Source organism: Bombus affinis, chromosome 18 (assembly GCF_024516045.1).
Source record: "Bombus affinis isolate iyBomAffi1 chromosome 18, iyBomAffi1.2, whole genome shotgun sequence".
Lineage (NCBI taxonomy): Eukaryota > Metazoa > Arthropoda > Insecta > Hymenoptera > Apidae > Bombus > Bombus affinis.
Window position 1 is genome coordinate 4,421,501 of NC_066361.1, and position 16,807 is coordinate 4,438,307.

Below are 16,807 nucleotides of genomic sequence, written 5' to 3' on the forward strand. Positions count from 1 at the left end.
ATTGTGTATCAGTCGCTCGTATGAACGCATTTGCATCATTGTACTATTTATGCAAATACTCTTTCTATCACAATGGAGTCACACATTTTAACTTATCGTGTCCCAATTTTCTCGTAAAGTCTACAGCCATAGTTCTACTTTCTACGAGAGTCCTATTCGAATTTCAATTTTATAAAAATTTTAATTTTTTCAACGGTTATACAAAATAATTTTTATGGACAACAATAATATGTATTTATTACAAAATGGTTATCGCGTGATTTCTTCGTGTAGAAATTTCGCGACTGCAGAGCACGCGTGCAGGAATACAAAAATCGTGAACGGATTGCATGTTCCATATTTCGTGTAACTGGAGCAGTATTTTAGGCCGAAAATTGGCGCCGATTAAAAGAACTGCAGCGTCTGGTGAACTAAATTATGCAAGAAAAATATACCGAATCTCTTCGGCAAGATACGTCAGTGAAGGAAATGCTGCCGCTACGATTGCCATTCTGTTCGCATTTTTTAAACATTTCTTTAAGATCCGCTCGAGCATGGAATGTTGAAAGCAGGCGTAATTCGTGGATACAGTTATGACGGTTCAAATTAAACATCTTGATCTAACATCTTTCCTGTTTGGTCGTACAACTTTCTGCGAAGAAAGTTTCCTTTGCAATTAAAATATTTTATAGTACAACTAATCAAATAATACAGAAAATAGTAATAATATAATTTGATAGTAACAAATGATGATCATCATGAAATATGTACAACTTTCTATGTTTGACGACAAACTCTAGCATTTATTTACATAGAACGATTATATCGTTTCCTGTTTTATCTGCCCTTCTCATCAGATTTCTCAGTTGGTTGTATTAATTTTAATTTATGTAGCTATACAAATCTCGCATTCCATTGTGCAAGCTAGTACATAAGATAATAAGATACGGCAATTCATAAAGTCCAAAGAGACACATTGAACGATAATAGGAATTATGTTTTAATATATGTATTGTGTGTATATGAAGCGACATCTAACAACGATATGTGCACAACTGCGGCAAGAGAGTTCAGCCATTAAACGCGATGTGGCGCTTTCTTCTTCTTTTAATCCACGGTACGTAATAAACAAATTTTCAGGAAAAGGAATTAATGTATGTATATAATGTACTGTTAATTACTAGAAAGCATTCTTCTATAGCTTCGAATATGTCTAATTGCTTATTGTATTCTAACAATAAAAAGATGATTATTAAAACTCTTAGTTGCTTGAAATTGAACAGCCTTTTCTTATAATTTCTATGACAAATTTCATCATTTTGTAAAATTCAATTGAATAATAAATTTGTAAGGAAGTGGATTGTTAGTTTTATTTCTATTTCAGAATTTTTAAAAATATCTTTATACCATAAGATTAAACCTCGACTTTCCAAACGTTATGGAAAGAAAAATGGAAACGATGAGAAACAATAGGCCGCAGGGGCAGGTTCTTTGAGATTGCGTTCGCATAAACGACATCTGAAATATATTTAAAAATAGTGCGAGACTATTGAAGCATTTCGCCCCAGCTGGCCTCTCGCCTCAGTCAGGGAACATCTGCGGAGCAATCTCGATCCTTGCGTCATTATTCTTTGTGACCGCGCACCATCGATTCACAGGTTTCCTCAACCATGGAAATTAATCAACCTTAGACCATGATCAGAACTGATAGATAATGGGAAAACGTGACGTTCGTCGCGGCAAGATTCACCGATCGAGAAACTCGATTCTATCGTCTGCTCTGTTTTCTTTCTTTTCTTCATTCTCATCTTCCTTCTCTTATTCATTTCTTTCTTTCTTTCTTTCTTTTTTCCCTTCTTTTGGATCGGCGATTCAATCGAAGAATTGTTCGATGAAGCGATTTGTCGGCACGCGGTTAAAGGGAACTTTATCGTTCAGCGGTCGCGAAAATAGCGAGACGGGAATGTTCGCCGATCGAATTTCGCCAGTCCAGGTGCTGAGGAACGGGGTAGTGTATGCACGCGATACAATCAATTATCGATTAGGAAAGTGCAGTTTTCAGCGTAAACGATTCCTGATTGCGAGCTTTTCCTACATAAATGTTACTGGACGAAGCAACTGTTACGTGCACGGTGAATCAATAATATGCGTATCGATCATTATATTCTCTATTCTCCTATTCTAAAAACGTTCCACGCGCACGGAAACCAAACCTTTCTGCGGCCAACGAAGGTATTCGGTGCTTTTAATGCATCGTTGATTCTATCATTTCATAATTATAAGCTGTTTTATATATAAAATAACTTTGTACATTTGCCTTGAATTTATTGGGTTGGCAACTAAGTGATTGCGGATTTTATCAATACCACCTAATGACAAAGTCCGCAATCACTTAGTTGCCAACCTAACATTTATCCTTTCAATGCAGTCTTTGACGTAGAGTATTGTACACTAAAACGTTCTAAAGTTTTATTTGCTTATTCAAGTACTGTTTATTCAATTATAATTTTTGAATTTTCATCGATAGGTTTATTCGAATCACAAGTAAAAATTCATTACTCGGAATCATTTTTAAAGAAATATTTGGTCCTAAATATCTCAAAAATCACATAATTCTTACATACTCTGATTCAACTTTTTCCCCGTCCATTAAGTAGCAATAAGTTTCAAAATCGGATTTCTCCAATAACCATACCGAATGAAATATTAGGTTGGCAACTAAGTGATTGCGGCTTTGGTCATTACCACCTAATGACAAAATCCGCAATCACTTATTTGCCAACCTAATACATCCCGCACATATTCTCCTGAAATTTAAGTAAAGAGGAGAATGTTGTTAAATAACCCAATTGTCGAGTAACATTCAACGTCATGAATCGATCGCCAATGTTCAGGTTAGTAATCCTTGGCAGTCGTCAATTTGAGCGATAAATCGATGGCTAAGGTGGAAGAAACGAGTGTCAGGATATGACATCGACTTCCACGTAATGAAAGTGAATTTACGGAAAACAAGGACCACAGTTTGATAGTCGACGGTGTAATATTCATAAGCGGGTGTCGTAGAGAGCGAGCGCAGGCGTCGTTGTCGTCTTCCACGGTATCCTCCTGTTTGCCTACGCGGAAGACAACGGTTGTTCGTTCATCCGGCACCAAGTCGGTTCTCCTGAGCCATGTCGACCACTGTGGTAGCAGCGAGTGTGTTCCTGCTTGCCTCGTTCCTCGGTCCTACCATCTCTCTAACACCTATGAACATGTGTAAGTTTTGTCTACGATGGCTTTGGAAAATTTTCTTTGCAATTTTCTAACGAGTTGAAACGTTCGAACGACGTATGGGTTTCGTGGAGTTGTTTTGAAAGAAGATTCACAAGTTGGTTCGAGATATCATGTTTTAAAAGGAATATCAGATGAAACTCTCTTACTTTTGTTTTACAAAGCTTTAGAAATTGCCAGTAGATGATTTGAAACTCTTTTGACTTTTTTTATTATTATTATTCTTTAGTCGTTTTCATTTCCTTAAAACAATATTCTTGAATGCTATAGTTCGTTACTTTTTAGTGAAATACCGATCCTGCACAGTGTTATTCTTAATTATTCTGCTAGAGTTAATTTTTGTCAAATGCAATGTTATGAAATATTAGCGAAAATGAAATATATCGGCTGCACTGGTTAAACATCGATTGGGTCGCATAAAACTTTGCTTCGTTCTCAATACATCGATAGTAGTTGTACTATTGTTGAATTATTCACGCGATAAACGTTTGACTAATACCTTCCGTATCTCCTGTGCCAACTCGAACGGTTGGTCCCTGGTCCTTGACATAGAAAGAAGTTCGACGAAAGCTATTACCGATGATTGAGACCGAAAAAGAAACAAAACGACACAGATGGCGATATCGTCGCACGATCGTGGCTTCAGATGACACAAACGCGGTGTATCTTTTCGCTCTTTCTTTCCAAACAACGAGGGAAGAAACTTTATTAGCTTAATGAAACTTTCCCTATATGAAGAATAACGACTTATAGCGTAATAAATGATTATTGCACGATTAGATTCTATCTACTGAAACGAAACCATATGAAGCAATACAATAATGAATATCAATAGCGAGGTAAATATGTCACGTGAAACGATGACATTATAATATGTACTCTTTTAAAAACAGCTCCTTTCCTTGTATATGTAAAAATATATGTAGGATATCTTACTACGAATTAATGTAGCTAACTTAATTTTTTTTTTTAAATAGCGAATGTGAAAAGTCTTTGAGAGATTTCTTATTTAAATTAATTTACACTGTAGTGATCGTTTTATTGTTTTGTACAGTGATAGTAATAGAGGAACCAGATAAGGCGATACTAAGCATCCTGAACGATGCTGTACCTCAAGCAGAAAAGAATTTTGGTGAAAACATCATCGCCGTCCATATTTCCACAGTCCAAGTGGATCGTTCCAACGTAGACAGCAGTTACGAAAGAGGTTAAGAAGCAAAATATGTCGTGCAGTTTTCACAGCTTTCACGACCACAGTTCTAATCGATAGCGATCTCTGCAAGTTGTAATGAGCGATTTCAAAGCTTAATTGCTAATTTTATCGCAAATATTCGTGTAAGAAATTTAACGAAAATTCCAATTTGCTTCAAAATAGATTTATCCCTTAACATTGCAAACTTCATTGTTCCAGACATAGGATATTTCACGATAAAAATTTCTTATCGTTAGTTTAATCTATAGCTAATTTTCATACAGTTTACAAGTAGCTTACAAAATTTATCGCTCTTCAATGCTTTAAAATTAACAATATTAATACTCCACGATAAGAATTATTTTCTTGAAAGAAAATAAGAAACGATGGAACATAATTTTATTTGTGACTAATTCTCATACGCTTCGCATCCTTTTGATCGATCTATCGATGATAGCTGTGCAACATCGACGAGCTTCTCCGACATGATCGCGCTTCATTCTTATTTTCGTTTCGTTAAAATCAACTTGCAGTATGTGCTGCCTTATTTAAGGGAATCAGTATCATACTCGACATGACCTGGACTGGTTGGGATCGCCTACGAAACTTGGCCGACGAGAACGGAATAATATACAAACGGGGCGATAGCAATATAAACCCGTACATCCAAGCAATCGACGATCTTTTGATGTTGAAAAACGCCACGGACGTGAGCCTGATCTTCGAAGATGAAAGAGGTACCTTCATATCAACCTTCGATCGTTCATTCCGCGGTTTTCAACTCGTGTCAGATGTTTGAAAACTGATTCATACCCTTTTGCAGAGTTGAATCAGAGTCTCTACTATTTAATTGGGAATTCGATCATAAGGCTGGTGGTGATCGACGAGTTCACGGAGAAAACAGTGTCAAAGATCAGGACCATGAGACCATCGCCATCTTATTACGCGATCTACGCGAGCACATCTAAGATGGAGGATTTCTTCAGAACGGTGATTCCTAGAAATTCTTTTAACCTGTTAATCGAATTTTTAGTAGTTTTAAAAAGATCGCTCATTTTCCTTTAGTTATTGTTTTGTTTTTCGTATACTTGTAAGGATTAAAACCGGGCCACATAAAATCGAATTAAGATTTTAAAGATTGATCAGACAAGGAATGAGCAGGTTAACAGGTTGAACAATTAGGTATACAAATTTAGCTTGTGAACTTACTTTAGTTCTAAAATTTAGGCCATACAAGGAGGACTGGTTACTAGAAATGGAGTATGGAACTTGGTGTTCACTGACAATAATTATGAGACCTTTAAATATATCAATGGGGAGCACAAGTTGGATGTTTCAATCACTATTCTATCGATGAAGAAGGATATTTGCTGCAGACTAATCGGTGAATCGGCTTGCAGTTGTCCCTCTGATATTCAAGTATCTAGAAATTGTTTATCGTGTAGAATATTTCTCGAGTCAAACGATTCACATGTTCTTTTCGTACCTTCCCATGTTTCTAGGTATTTTCACATTACTTTAAAAGATTAGTGGGTCTAATAGTGAGTTTAATGAGCGACCTGCAAGCGTCTGGCATCAGCGTAGAACCGAAAATTGGCCGATGCCCTTCGCCAAACACGAGTCCAGCTTCGAATCTCACGTCCGAGGCATTTAACAATAATATACTAGCGGTAAGTTGAATTGCAATTGTTCGATGATTCTCCGGAGGAACTGAAGCTTGACAGAAAAATGTTGTGATAGAAATTAGGAAGCAACGACACGTTCGAGTACTGGTCAGAGAAAGGAATGATCACTTACAAAGCCGAAATTCAGTTGGAGGAGTTTAATGGGATTTTGGAGCCGCTGGCCACTTGGACGAGACATGGTAAAATCAAAGAAGCTGAGAAAAACAAGATAAAGCCCGCTAGAAGGTTCTTCCGAATCGGAACTGCTCCTGTAATTGACACTCATTACCATGTTTGCATCACGATAATTTTGACAACGTTAATTAATGCAAATATTAAAATTGCATTAGTCAGTGCCTTGGACCGTCCCCAGATTGGATCCAGTAACTGGAAAGATCATGAAGGATGAGAATGGAAATGATATGTGGGATGGATATTGCGTGGATTTCATAAAGAAATTATCCGAGGAGATGGAATTCGATTATGATCTCGTTGTACCGCAGGATCATCAATTTGGGAAGAAGTTGTCTAATGGACAATGGGATGGCTTGATTGGTGACCTTGCTAAAGGGGTAAGAAGTATGCAAAAAGGATGTTAAACTCTGTTGAGGCACTTGTATACTAAACTTGATAGTGCCTGTAATTCTGCAACCACTTAATCTTGTTTGTAGAAAATGTTATCTGTTTAAACCTTTCTAATGATACAAACTATGTGATTCCTCTTGGTGAAATTTGATTTTACTTTTTATTATTCAACAAACTTATCGTTAGAAACTTCTGTTCTTACTACAGACATTTATTTTGTTTTCCAGGAAACAGATATGGTAGTTGCAGCATTGACGATGACTTCAGAACGTGAGGAAGTGATCGATTTCGTCGCCCCATACTTTGAACAATCTGGCATATTAATTGGTAAAAAGTTTCTATTTAAAATATTACTATGTTACACTATACTATTTTGTGTTATGTATAGACATTATGTACTATACTATCACGTTTACTATTATTATACTTAAACTCACATTATGTTTTCAATCTATGTAAATACATTTTATGTTATGTAATAATTTTTCGTTCCAAGTGATGAGGAAACCTGTGCGCAAGCCGTCTCTCTTCAAATTCATGACAGTACTGAAAGTCGAGGTATGGTTAAGCATCGTCGGGGCATTAACGTTAACTGGCATCATGATTTGGATACTCGACAAGTATTCTCCATACAGTGCCAGAAATAATAAACAACTCTATCCATATCCTTGTCGGTAAGCAAGGCTAGTTTCGAAGATTCATTAAGGGACACTTAGATTTAGATTTCGGCAAATTGCCCTTAACGATTCTTATATTTTATGTTGTTGTAATACGTCAATACGTCTCGCTAACATAAAGAAATTATTTCCTGAAAGATAGTGCTTCAATAGGATCAATGTCCTATGTTTAGGGAATTCACGTTGAAAGAGAGTTTCTGGTTCGCTTTGACATCTTTTACACCCCAGGGTGGCGGCGAAGCTCCTAAGGCATTATCGAGCAGAACATTAGTGGCCGCTTACTGGCTGTTTGTTGTCCTAATGCTCGCCACGTTCACCGCCAATTTGGCTGCTTTCCTTACCGTGGAAAGAATGCAGGTGCATAAGTTTTACAAATGGATTTAGAAATTTTTGTACATGTTTTAGAAGATGATAGTTAAATACGCATTTTGTTCCAGTCTCCTGTGCAATCTTTGGAGCAATTAGCGAGGCAATCAAGAATCAATTACACCGTGGTGGCTAATTCTGGGGTACATCAGTACTTCATGAATATGAAGAATGCAGAGGATAAGTTGTACATGTGAGTCTGAACTTTGGATCCCTGTGTTGCGAATTCTCAACTAAATGGCGATCGGTTGATATAGGGAACCTTGGACGAGATTAACGTTCAAGGTGGAGGTAAATTAAATATATCGAGTGTTAGTATGGTTTGTTTGTTTATATGCACTTTTTAGTATACAGCCAACAAAAGCTTTGTCTCGTCCTTATATATTGACTTTCCGTCCCCGGGTTTATCATTGTTTATTATGGTCTCTCGTGACTGTATTGACTCTGGTATTGTCAGCTGTTTACCCTACACCTGACCCATCGGGCACTTAAGGTATTTTTAGCCTCTTAATGAGGTCCGCATTGTAAGATTTACAGCTCGGCGAGGCAGGTAATTCGGAATTTTCCAAACAAGTTAGGTGTATTGTTCGAGTCATAAACAGACGGCCACTCGAAATCCCAAACGTACCGCCTCCTTTAAACGGCCACGTTCAAAAGTTGCCTATAATGATGAAGTGTTTAATTGCGTACATTCGAAAAAGATGTAGATTTAGCAGAATGCAATTGTGCACAAACTATCTTATCTTCTATTGCTATTGTTGTCTATTTCTTGTACTCCGTATGTTCTGGTTCGTTCTATTTCTAGAGTTTCTGATTTCCTCGAGTAGACCGTCTCCTGTACATTTACAGGTATCAATTTCAATGTTGATCTTCTTTAAGGTCCAATCCAATATTGTAAGTTGTTTCAAATACTAGTTAGATTTTATTGCTTTCCCTTGAGATAAAGTACTAAGTTGAGTGCTAAACTTTGTAAATCCCATGTGCAGTCGCTTTAAATTAACGTTCAAGTCGATGACTTCTGTGTGTATTTTAGGCAATCCGGATAGCAGTCATCCAATCGTTGCTAATAAATTCACCGCTGGAGTCCACTGCCCGGCAAGTGTCGTTGGGCACCTTGGTTCTGAGCTCAGGTAGTTGTTCTGCTTTGGCACGTGTTTCTTGGCGCCAGATTATCCATGGAAGACGAGATTAGAGGCGTCTTTCTGTTTCTTCCTATTCTTCCCAGTCAATTGAACGCAGTTGATTGGAGTTTATACCTACTGAGGTTTGTAGCCATCCTGGCTCATTGTGTCGATATTTAGTCGTTATTGGATTGTTCCTAGGTCTGCTTCTTGGTATTGTCGCCACGTTCTGCGTCCACTGGTTCCGCGTAAAACGAACTGCCCTGCTTTGACTCGGGTGTCAGAGGGCAACAGCCCTCTGATTTGGCCAGCATTAATTTTATTTTGTTCCTGTGAGATGTCACCGTGCTGGAACTGTTCAAGGAATTCGCTATCCCATCATTTCTGGCGAGTTTGTCGTTGGAAGACAAGGAATGATTCTACCGATCGGCAGTCTTCAAAATATCTCCAGGCAAACTTCGATCATACGCCTCTAAAATGTTAGATCCTTTATAGTGTTCTATCAAGCTTCTAGGACTCGTTCTAGTTTCTAATTGCTCCTGTAGGATGACGTAGTTTGTGAAAGGACGTTGAGCGTTGTGTCTAACAAGACTCTGCATTGTTGCATTTTTAGGGTTTGACCACTGATGTTTGTAACATCTGTAGACAAAACGACGTTTGGAAATATCTTAGATGCGTTTGATAGATGCGATAGATAGTGTAACGTTTTCATTAATTTTAACGCCACTAAATTCGTGTATTTTATTACATACTGTACTTTATAAAAGCAGAAAAAGTGGCGCAATTATTTGTTCTTCACAAAATCTCCCTATTCAGTTGGCTAAGTGTTAAGGTGTTTTTAACCTCTTAATGAGGTCCGCATTGTAAGGTTTACAGCTCGGCAAACAGGTAGGTAATTCGGACTTTTCCAAACAAGATTAGATAATTGGCAGATTATTTTATTGACAATACGTACAAATATGCTGAAACAGTATTATTGTCTGCAATGGCCGAGTGCACTTTGTTATTGAAGGTTATGTTATACTTGTTATATTCCAGGACAGGGCTACAATACTACAATACTTATTATTTATGTTATTCATTTTTTAGTTGACTTTACAATCAACGACCATTTCATGCTTTAGACACTTTGTTCTGAATAGACTCCATTCCGATGACTTCTTTAGTCACAAATCGGTGAATCGACTGACGACATAAATTTTTACAAACGATACAGACGGTGAGTTCTCGGCCATTGGAAACAATCCTATAACAAAGAATGTTACAAGAAAAATTCTATTAATCTTTCGTGAAGGTTCGCGTGATTTAATGTCTGGATCATTGATATCGAACGAATTAATAACATTTCAGATATTGAAATTTAGAAATTAATCATATTTATCATTATCTTAAATGTATAGTTCATACATCCAATGAATTTCCCTCCCATAAGTCTCCATTAATTTTTCCCAATTTTATTTCACAATTAGGGTATGGAAAGAAATCACGTTAAACAGTACCAGCGACCAAGTAGAGTATCGAGTTTGGGATTATCCAATCAAGGAACAATACGGTCACATATTGCAAGCTATTACGCAGGTTGGCCCTGTTGTAACTTCCAGAGAGGGTTTTCAAAAGGTATGCGTTGACGATCAGTCGCTCGTGCCAGGCAAATCGGTGAACAAAGCCATCGTCTTTCGTGTCATTTCAGGTGATAGAAAGCGAAAATGCAGAATTCGCTTTCATCCACGATTCATCGGAGATAAAGTATGAGGTAACGAGGAATTGCAACCTGACGGAGGTTGGGGAAGTGTTTGCGGAACAGCCTTATGCAATTGCTGTTCAACAGGGAAGCCATTTGCAGGAGGAAATAAGCAGAAAGTATGTTTTTGTATCGAATTTGTACTAACCTATCCTAATGAGTTTGTACTAACCTATCCTAATGAGTTTGTACTAACCTATCCTGATGAGTTTGTACTAACCTATCCTAATGAGTTTGTACTAACCTATCCTGATGAGTTTGTACTAACCTTCCTAATGAGTTTGTACTAACCTTCCTGATGAGTTTGTACTAACCTATCCTGATGAGTTTGTACTAACCTTCCTGATGAGTTTGTACTAACCTTCCTAATGAGTTTGTACTAACCTTCCTGATGAGTTTGTACTAATCTATCCTAATGAGTTTGTACTAATCTACTAACCTTACCTATCTTAACTAATCCTATAATTTATTATAGGATTCTATTCTATTTATATCGGTTGATTTGTTGTAGAATTCTAGATTTGCAAAAGGACAGATACTTTGAAATGTTGGCGTCTAAGTATTGGAATCAATCGTTGAAGGCACAGTGTCAGAATTCTGATGACAACGAGGGAATAACATTGGAGAGTTTGGGTGAGTTGTTATGAACTAAAATACTTCAATAATTCACAATGTTGAATACTTGAAATGTGAAGATAGCTTAATATTTATTAAATAGCAATCTCCTGAATAAATAAAACAGAAAAGTTGGATATTTTATATCCAAATTTCAAAGAATTTTGTCTAAAAAATATAATGATAATAATGTAATATATAATTAAATGTACATGATAATTTAATCAAACAATTCCACGTGTTCTCAGGTGGAGTGTTTATCGCAACTCTTTTTGGTCTCGCTCTAGCGATGATCACGTTAGCAGGAGAAGTGTTTTACTATCGAAAACGAAACACACAAGACAAACAAAAAGATAAAAAGAAAGTGAAAACCATCGACAACGAGAAGCTGATTATGCAGAAGTTGGCCTCGAAATTACAAATGAAACCTGCGCCGACCAATGCGTTTTTCGAGAAAACGATGAATCCTCCCCGCGTGTCTCACATTTCCGTGTACCCTCGCAATTTCACTTTCAAAGAATGAAAAACTTCATAGAGTAAATTAACATGATATAGAATAGAGCTTATAATGTACGGAAATCTTCTTGTACACACGGTCAAATCGTTCTGTATTCGAATGACAATTTGGATTCGATAATAAATTTAATAAGAAACGATGGCAGCGTAAAACGAGAGTGAAAATAAAGTTTCTAGCTAGAAAACATAGTTTTACAAGAACCAGTATCTTTCACTGTTTTGCAATATTTGTCGATTATTTACGCCTCTCGCGAGCCCCGGAAACAATCGTAAATCGATCGATTGCATTAAAAGATATTTCACTTTCGTTTTAATTAACTCTGTACCAGCAGCTTGTAGTCACATGAATAAACAATTAAGAATATTTTTTATATCGTTACGAAATTTTTCATCTTCGAAATTGTCCTTCATGCACCAAGTGCATCAATTACGAGTGAAAGAATCGGCGATTTCCCGGCAAAAATATTCCAATACCCGAGGATGTTTTTCCCAACGATGCCTCTTAAATCGATACCACTTGCAGGTTATTGTCCGTCGCGACATTTTTTACCATCTGCGGTAACGGAATTGCATAAATGAAAGTGAGCAGTTAGCGATCGGTCGGCTGTGTCGCTTCGATTCGTAACATTCTATCGCTGTGACGGATATATTCCCTGAATTGGTCCGCGAGATCAATCTAAACATAACCAATTTATGAATCCATTCAACAAATAAACCGCAACAATTAAAATAATGTTTAGTTATATGATAAACCATATCATCTATGATTATAAACATGATCTATGTATATTACTGTCCTTGTTAATTAAAATGGTATAGTATTTGGTATATTTCATTTTCCAAATATATTGAGATATTTGAAGCTTTTTTAACCTTTAAGGTTAAGTTATAAATTTATAATACAATATCTATAAAATATCTTAATACATATTTAATATCATTCTACTATAAGAATAACACTAAGATATTATTAAACGTAGAATAGTTTGAGAACAATAGTTTAATAGAAAATACAACAGAAAAAGAGCAACAAATAGTAATAGCCTTTTGTAAAACTTAATCGTCGACACAATTTCGAGCATCTTCCTGGTGAGAAATAAAAACTAACGAATTCGTGTGCCTCGCTGCGATTTTTCTTGCTTTTAACGAGACAAAAATGATCAACCAGTGGCCACGGACGAGCAAACAGCGTCCGCCACTGCTTTACGCTCGCTGATTCAAATCATTCTGATCGACAAGCAACGTTCACCGAGTCCGGAGATAGTTTGTGTTTCGCGAAATCAAAAGGTGGGGTGCTGATCTTTTTGGATCAGCAAGTCGATATAAAGGCTTTCCACGCGCAGGCGAGATCATTTCATGGGAAAGTGATGTGGCTCGCCGAACCGGAACCGGAAACGGAATAAGTGTCCACGATCGGCGATATCTCGCACCATGCCCTTCTACAAACTCCATTCTCCACGCCTTGATGGAATGTTTCTGGTAACATCGTCTCTATCGTTATTTATTCGCAATGGAGTAGTCGCATCTTATTAAGCATTTGTTCAATTACAAATTTATCTCAATGATTCATACAGTGAAATTTTGTTAATCAATATTTAATTGTTTAGTTGATTGTTTCAGATGTCAAAGCCTTTTATAATATCTTTTAATAAATATATTCTCGGTTCTTTACATTTTTTATCGGATTTTTTATTAGTAGCATAGATAGTCGAATTCTATTATTGGGTTGCCAACCTAATAATACTGTCATTAAGTGGTAATGACAAAATCCGCAATCACTGAGTTGTCAACCCAATAGACATGATCTTTCGAATAACTTTGTCTCAATGTTTCATAGAATTGATCGCTGCTAACCGGTATTTAGTCGAACTTAAAAATTTTTAAATATCTTTTAATAACAAAAATTCCGGTTACCTATACTTTTTACTGTATGTTTCGTTAACATTTTTATTAGCGATATTTATCGTGTTTTCTATCATTTTTCGGAAAATGAATATGACTTATTAAAGAAAAAAAAAAACAAACACATGCTTTTATTGAAATTAATCTTTTCTGACGCAGATATGTCTTACGCTGACGATCTTCTGCGTGTTAGCAAATGCCGAATTCTACAAAGCCTCATACGTCGACGATTACCCATGGATTCGCGCAAATCGCGAGATTCCTAGCGAATCCGCCTCTTCAGACCACTCGTCATCTTACAGTCGTTTCTTAGAGTCCAGAAAAAAGCACCGTTCGTTGGATTCTGCCGAGTCTTTTGACAAGCCTAGAGAATGGTACTCGACTTCCGCCACTAAGAAAGTCCCCACGGAGAACAAGAACTTGAAGAAAGTAATATCACCGTTTTACACCATAACGAACAAAGATTCGCAAAAGTACAAGGACATGGTGATGAAATCCGGCGTTCCGTACTGTCAGGAGATCAGGAAGAAACAAGTTAATAAGAACAGCGACGCGAAGAATAGCATGGTCTGTTACAAATGTAAGAATCCGAAAAGTGGCGCCACTTACGAGCAATGCTCCTATCATTCTCAGCCATTGACCGATTCTAGCAACGTGGAAAAGATAGCAGTGCCACCTTCAGTGTTCAGAAGTAGGAGATCCAACTCTGAAGAAGCTTTTACTGGTTTTAAAAATTCCGATGATTACAGAAGACACGATAATCCGTACAGATTTAGCGAGAAGATTTTCTCGGACGCCACGGATGATGTTCCGGCAGAGTATAAAAATAAAGATGAAAAATGCGAGAAAGTGGTGAAAGATTCCATGGTGTGCATGGTGTGTAAGGATACCAAGAGCAATGCAAAGTACGAACAATGTTCGTATGTTCGACAGCCTAGTGAGAAGAGATACGCTTATAGTAAATCTAGCTCACATAAGAATCCCGAGACATTTAAGAACACTCAAGCTGAGAAGGATGATAAAGAGGACGGAAAGAGATATGATAAAGAATATTCGGCAAGTAAACCGGTTAAGGAACGTTTCGGTTACGTCGATAAGGAAGAACCAGAGGGAAAATCTCTCGAAGAAACCAAGGAATCGTCTGATAATTGCAAGAAGGTGCAAAAGGGCACGAAGACTTGCACTATCTGTAAAGACCCCAAAACAGGTGAAAATTACGAGAGATGCTTGTACACTTATGAGCCAGATGACAAGGTCTATAAATATAGTAAATCAAGAAGCTTTGGATACCCTGACAGTTCTTCTGGAAATAACGATAAGAGAGATGCTAGTGACAAAGAAGACAAGTCGTCTGAGGAGTCACGAAGCGAACCTGAGGAATCACGAAGCGAACCTGAGGATTACAGTAAAGATTATACTATTCCTGAAAGTTACTACGAGAAAAGTCAGTCCGCTCCATCGAGTTCTTACTTCAAAGGCGACGAATCCAAGTCGAATTATGGTGGATCTCAAGAAACTAAGTCCGCCTCTGACGAGGATGAATCCTTATCTGGATATGAAAGATCTAAATCAGAATCAGAAAGAGTGGCTGAAAGCATCGAACCAAGTCATTGCAAAGAGATTCAAAAGGATTCTATGACTTGCAAGGTCTGTAAAGACCCGAAAACCGGAAGTAACTCCGAACAATGTTCGTACAAGTATCTACCAAATGACAAGAGTTATTCGTATTCGAAATCTAAATCATTTGGTAGCCCAACCGAATCGAAAGACAAATCTTACGACGGATCCGAGAAGAAAGAATCCAAGGAGCCTTACGAAAGTCTTGGCTATGATTATTCTTCTAAGAAGATGCCCTACGTTACCGACAGCGATATCAAAGACGAATTTTCGGTTTCTGATCAGACAAGGCAATCGGAAGCAAAAGAGGAATCAGCGAAATCTGCTTTAAAGAAAAGCGACGTAGGCTTCTACGATGCGTTCAAAAAGAAGGCAGAGATCCAGAAGGTTCTTCAGGAGTTCCAGAAGGAAGATCGTTCCAATTGTAAGAAGTTGATGCGTGACAAAATGACTTGCTACCAATGTGTCGACGAAAAAGGTTTCCAAAAGGAAGAGTGCGCTTTTGTAACTTCTGAAGAACCATCTGTCGATAAATCGGATTATCGAGAAGAGAAAGCCTACCATGTAGAGCCTACCAAAAAAGTTCCTAGGTCAATCATCGCCCAACATCCTCTGCACGATTTTCCTATCGAACCAGAAGCTGCCGCAAGTGAGAGAGCATACGTAAAACGAGAACAAGCAGACAAGGAGAAAGATTCTGGAGAAGTTGAAAGATCCAAGGAGGTTGAACCTTACGAATTCGCAGCAGAGACTAAACCTGTGTTTGATAAGGTTCTTGGATTCACACTTCCGGCGTACATGCTGAGTACTTCCGAACACGAAGAAGAGTTTGATAAGATCGTGGCGAGTAAGGGGATTTAAAGATATTGCTTTTGTATCTTCTTAATAGATTTGACGATGCTTAATCGTTTGTAGAACTCTTCGATTAAAAATAGAATTAAAGTTCATATACACAACTCGGATCTAAAGGTCGCTAGGGGTATTTTAATTGATAAAAATATAATATTTTTTAATCGTTTATATTTTACTTCCATCGTAAAGTTATTTAGTATATAAGTGGTATTGAATTGTTATATGGTTTGTAATTAAATTTCTTCTTGTTTAAATGATGGTGAAATTAATGTTTGCCCGATTACGTGGAATTGCGTTACGGTTACGCTCGATCGAACAAGAAATTAGAAACTTCGTTTGCTGCATTTATTGCCACCGACTTTTTATTAAACGCTATTTCGTTTTTTCTATTTTTTATTCTGTATATGCAGGAGAAAGAGAATAGAAGATTTCTTCTGTTCATATTTCGTGAGAAGAAAGTGAGAATACGAGAGTGATATCTACCGTCGTTCTATTTCGTCATGGATGACTGGCTGTGGATAAAGAAACCATCTAGATAAAATCTAACGGATTACGAAATATCGTTTTTCATTACAGCGTTATTCGTCAACCGAGAAACCTTTCGTCGTTTTAATAGAACTTATTATTCCCTTGAACTATCCATCTAGAAAACCATTTCTTTTTTCATATACAATTTTATCATTTAATAGTTCAATCTCCAATTCAGAGAG

The 16,807-nt window shown here is 37.2% G+C and overlaps 2 protein-coding genes across 4 annotated transcripts; both read left to right on the plus strand.

Moving 5' to 3' along the window:
- Nucleotides 1-3,096: 3,096 nt before the first annotated feature.
- On the plus strand, nucleotides 3,097-12,097 carry LOC126926600 (ionotropic receptor 25a). 3 transcript variants are annotated; one of them, XM_050742976.1, is made up of 16 exons: nucleotides 3,097-3,234; nucleotides 4,304-4,456; nucleotides 4,975-5,178; nucleotides 5,265-5,431; nucleotides 5,669-5,860; nucleotides 5,944-6,111; nucleotides 6,182-6,376; nucleotides 6,456-6,677; nucleotides 6,918-7,017; nucleotides 7,187-7,364; nucleotides 7,541-7,724; nucleotides 7,805-7,926; nucleotides 10,324-10,471; nucleotides 10,545-10,714; nucleotides 11,107-11,228; nucleotides 11,459-12,097. In XM_050742976.1, the coding sequence occupies exons 1-16, from the start codon at nucleotides 3,150-3,152 to the stop codon at nucleotides 11,731-11,733; spliced, it is 2,685 nt and encodes an 894-aa protein (XP_050598933.1). In that variant the 5' UTR covers nucleotides 3,097-3,149; the 3' UTR covers nucleotides 11,734-12,097. The 3 variants fall into 3 exon arrangements, with proteins under 3 accessions (XP_050598933.1, XP_050598935.1, XP_050598934.1); XM_050742978.1 differs by lacking the exon at nucleotides 3,097-3,234 and adding an exon at nucleotides 3,641-4,088 and having other exon boundaries at nucleotides 4,995-5,178; XM_050742977.1 differs by lacking the exon at nucleotides 3,097-3,234 and adding an exon at nucleotides 3,645-4,088.
- A 988-nt stretch (nucleotides 12,098-13,085) lies between these two features.
- On the plus strand, nucleotides 13,086-16,410 carry LOC126926604 (uncharacterized). The gene is made up of 2 exons (XM_050742986.1): nucleotides 13,086-13,205; nucleotides 13,788-16,410. The coding sequence occupies exons 1-2, from the start codon at nucleotides 13,158-13,160 to the stop codon at nucleotides 16,104-16,106; spliced, it is 2,367 nt and encodes a 788-aa protein (XP_050598943.1). The 5' UTR covers nucleotides 13,086-13,157; the 3' UTR covers nucleotides 16,107-16,410.
- The last annotated feature ends 397 nt before the right edge of the window (nucleotides 16,411-16,807 follow it).

What these genes read in the sequence shown, in the direction of transcription:
- LOC126926600 (XM_050742976.1), top strand. Translation starts at nt 3,150, where the DNA reads ATGTCGACCACTGTGGTAGCAGCGAGTGTGTTCCTGCTTGCCTCGTTC. An exon ending in AGACAGCAGTTACGAAAGAG is followed by an intron (nt 4,457 to 4,974) that starts GTTAAGAAGCAA and finishes ATCAACTTGCAG; the next exon opens with TATGTGCTGCCTTATTTAAG. An exon ending in TCCGAATCGGAACTGCTCCT is followed by an intron (nt 6,377 to 6,455) that starts GTAATTGACACT and finishes AAATTGCATTAG; the next exon opens with TCAGTGCCTTGGACCGTCCC.
- LOC126926604 (XM_050742986.1), top strand. Translation starts at nt 13,158, where the DNA reads ATGCCCTTCTACAAACTCCATTCTCCACGCCTTGATGGAATGTTTCTG. An exon ending in GCCTTGATGGAATGTTTCTG is followed by an intron (nt 13,206 to 13,787) that starts GTAACATCGTCT and finishes TTTCTGACGCAG; the next exon opens with ATATGTCTTACGCTGACGAT.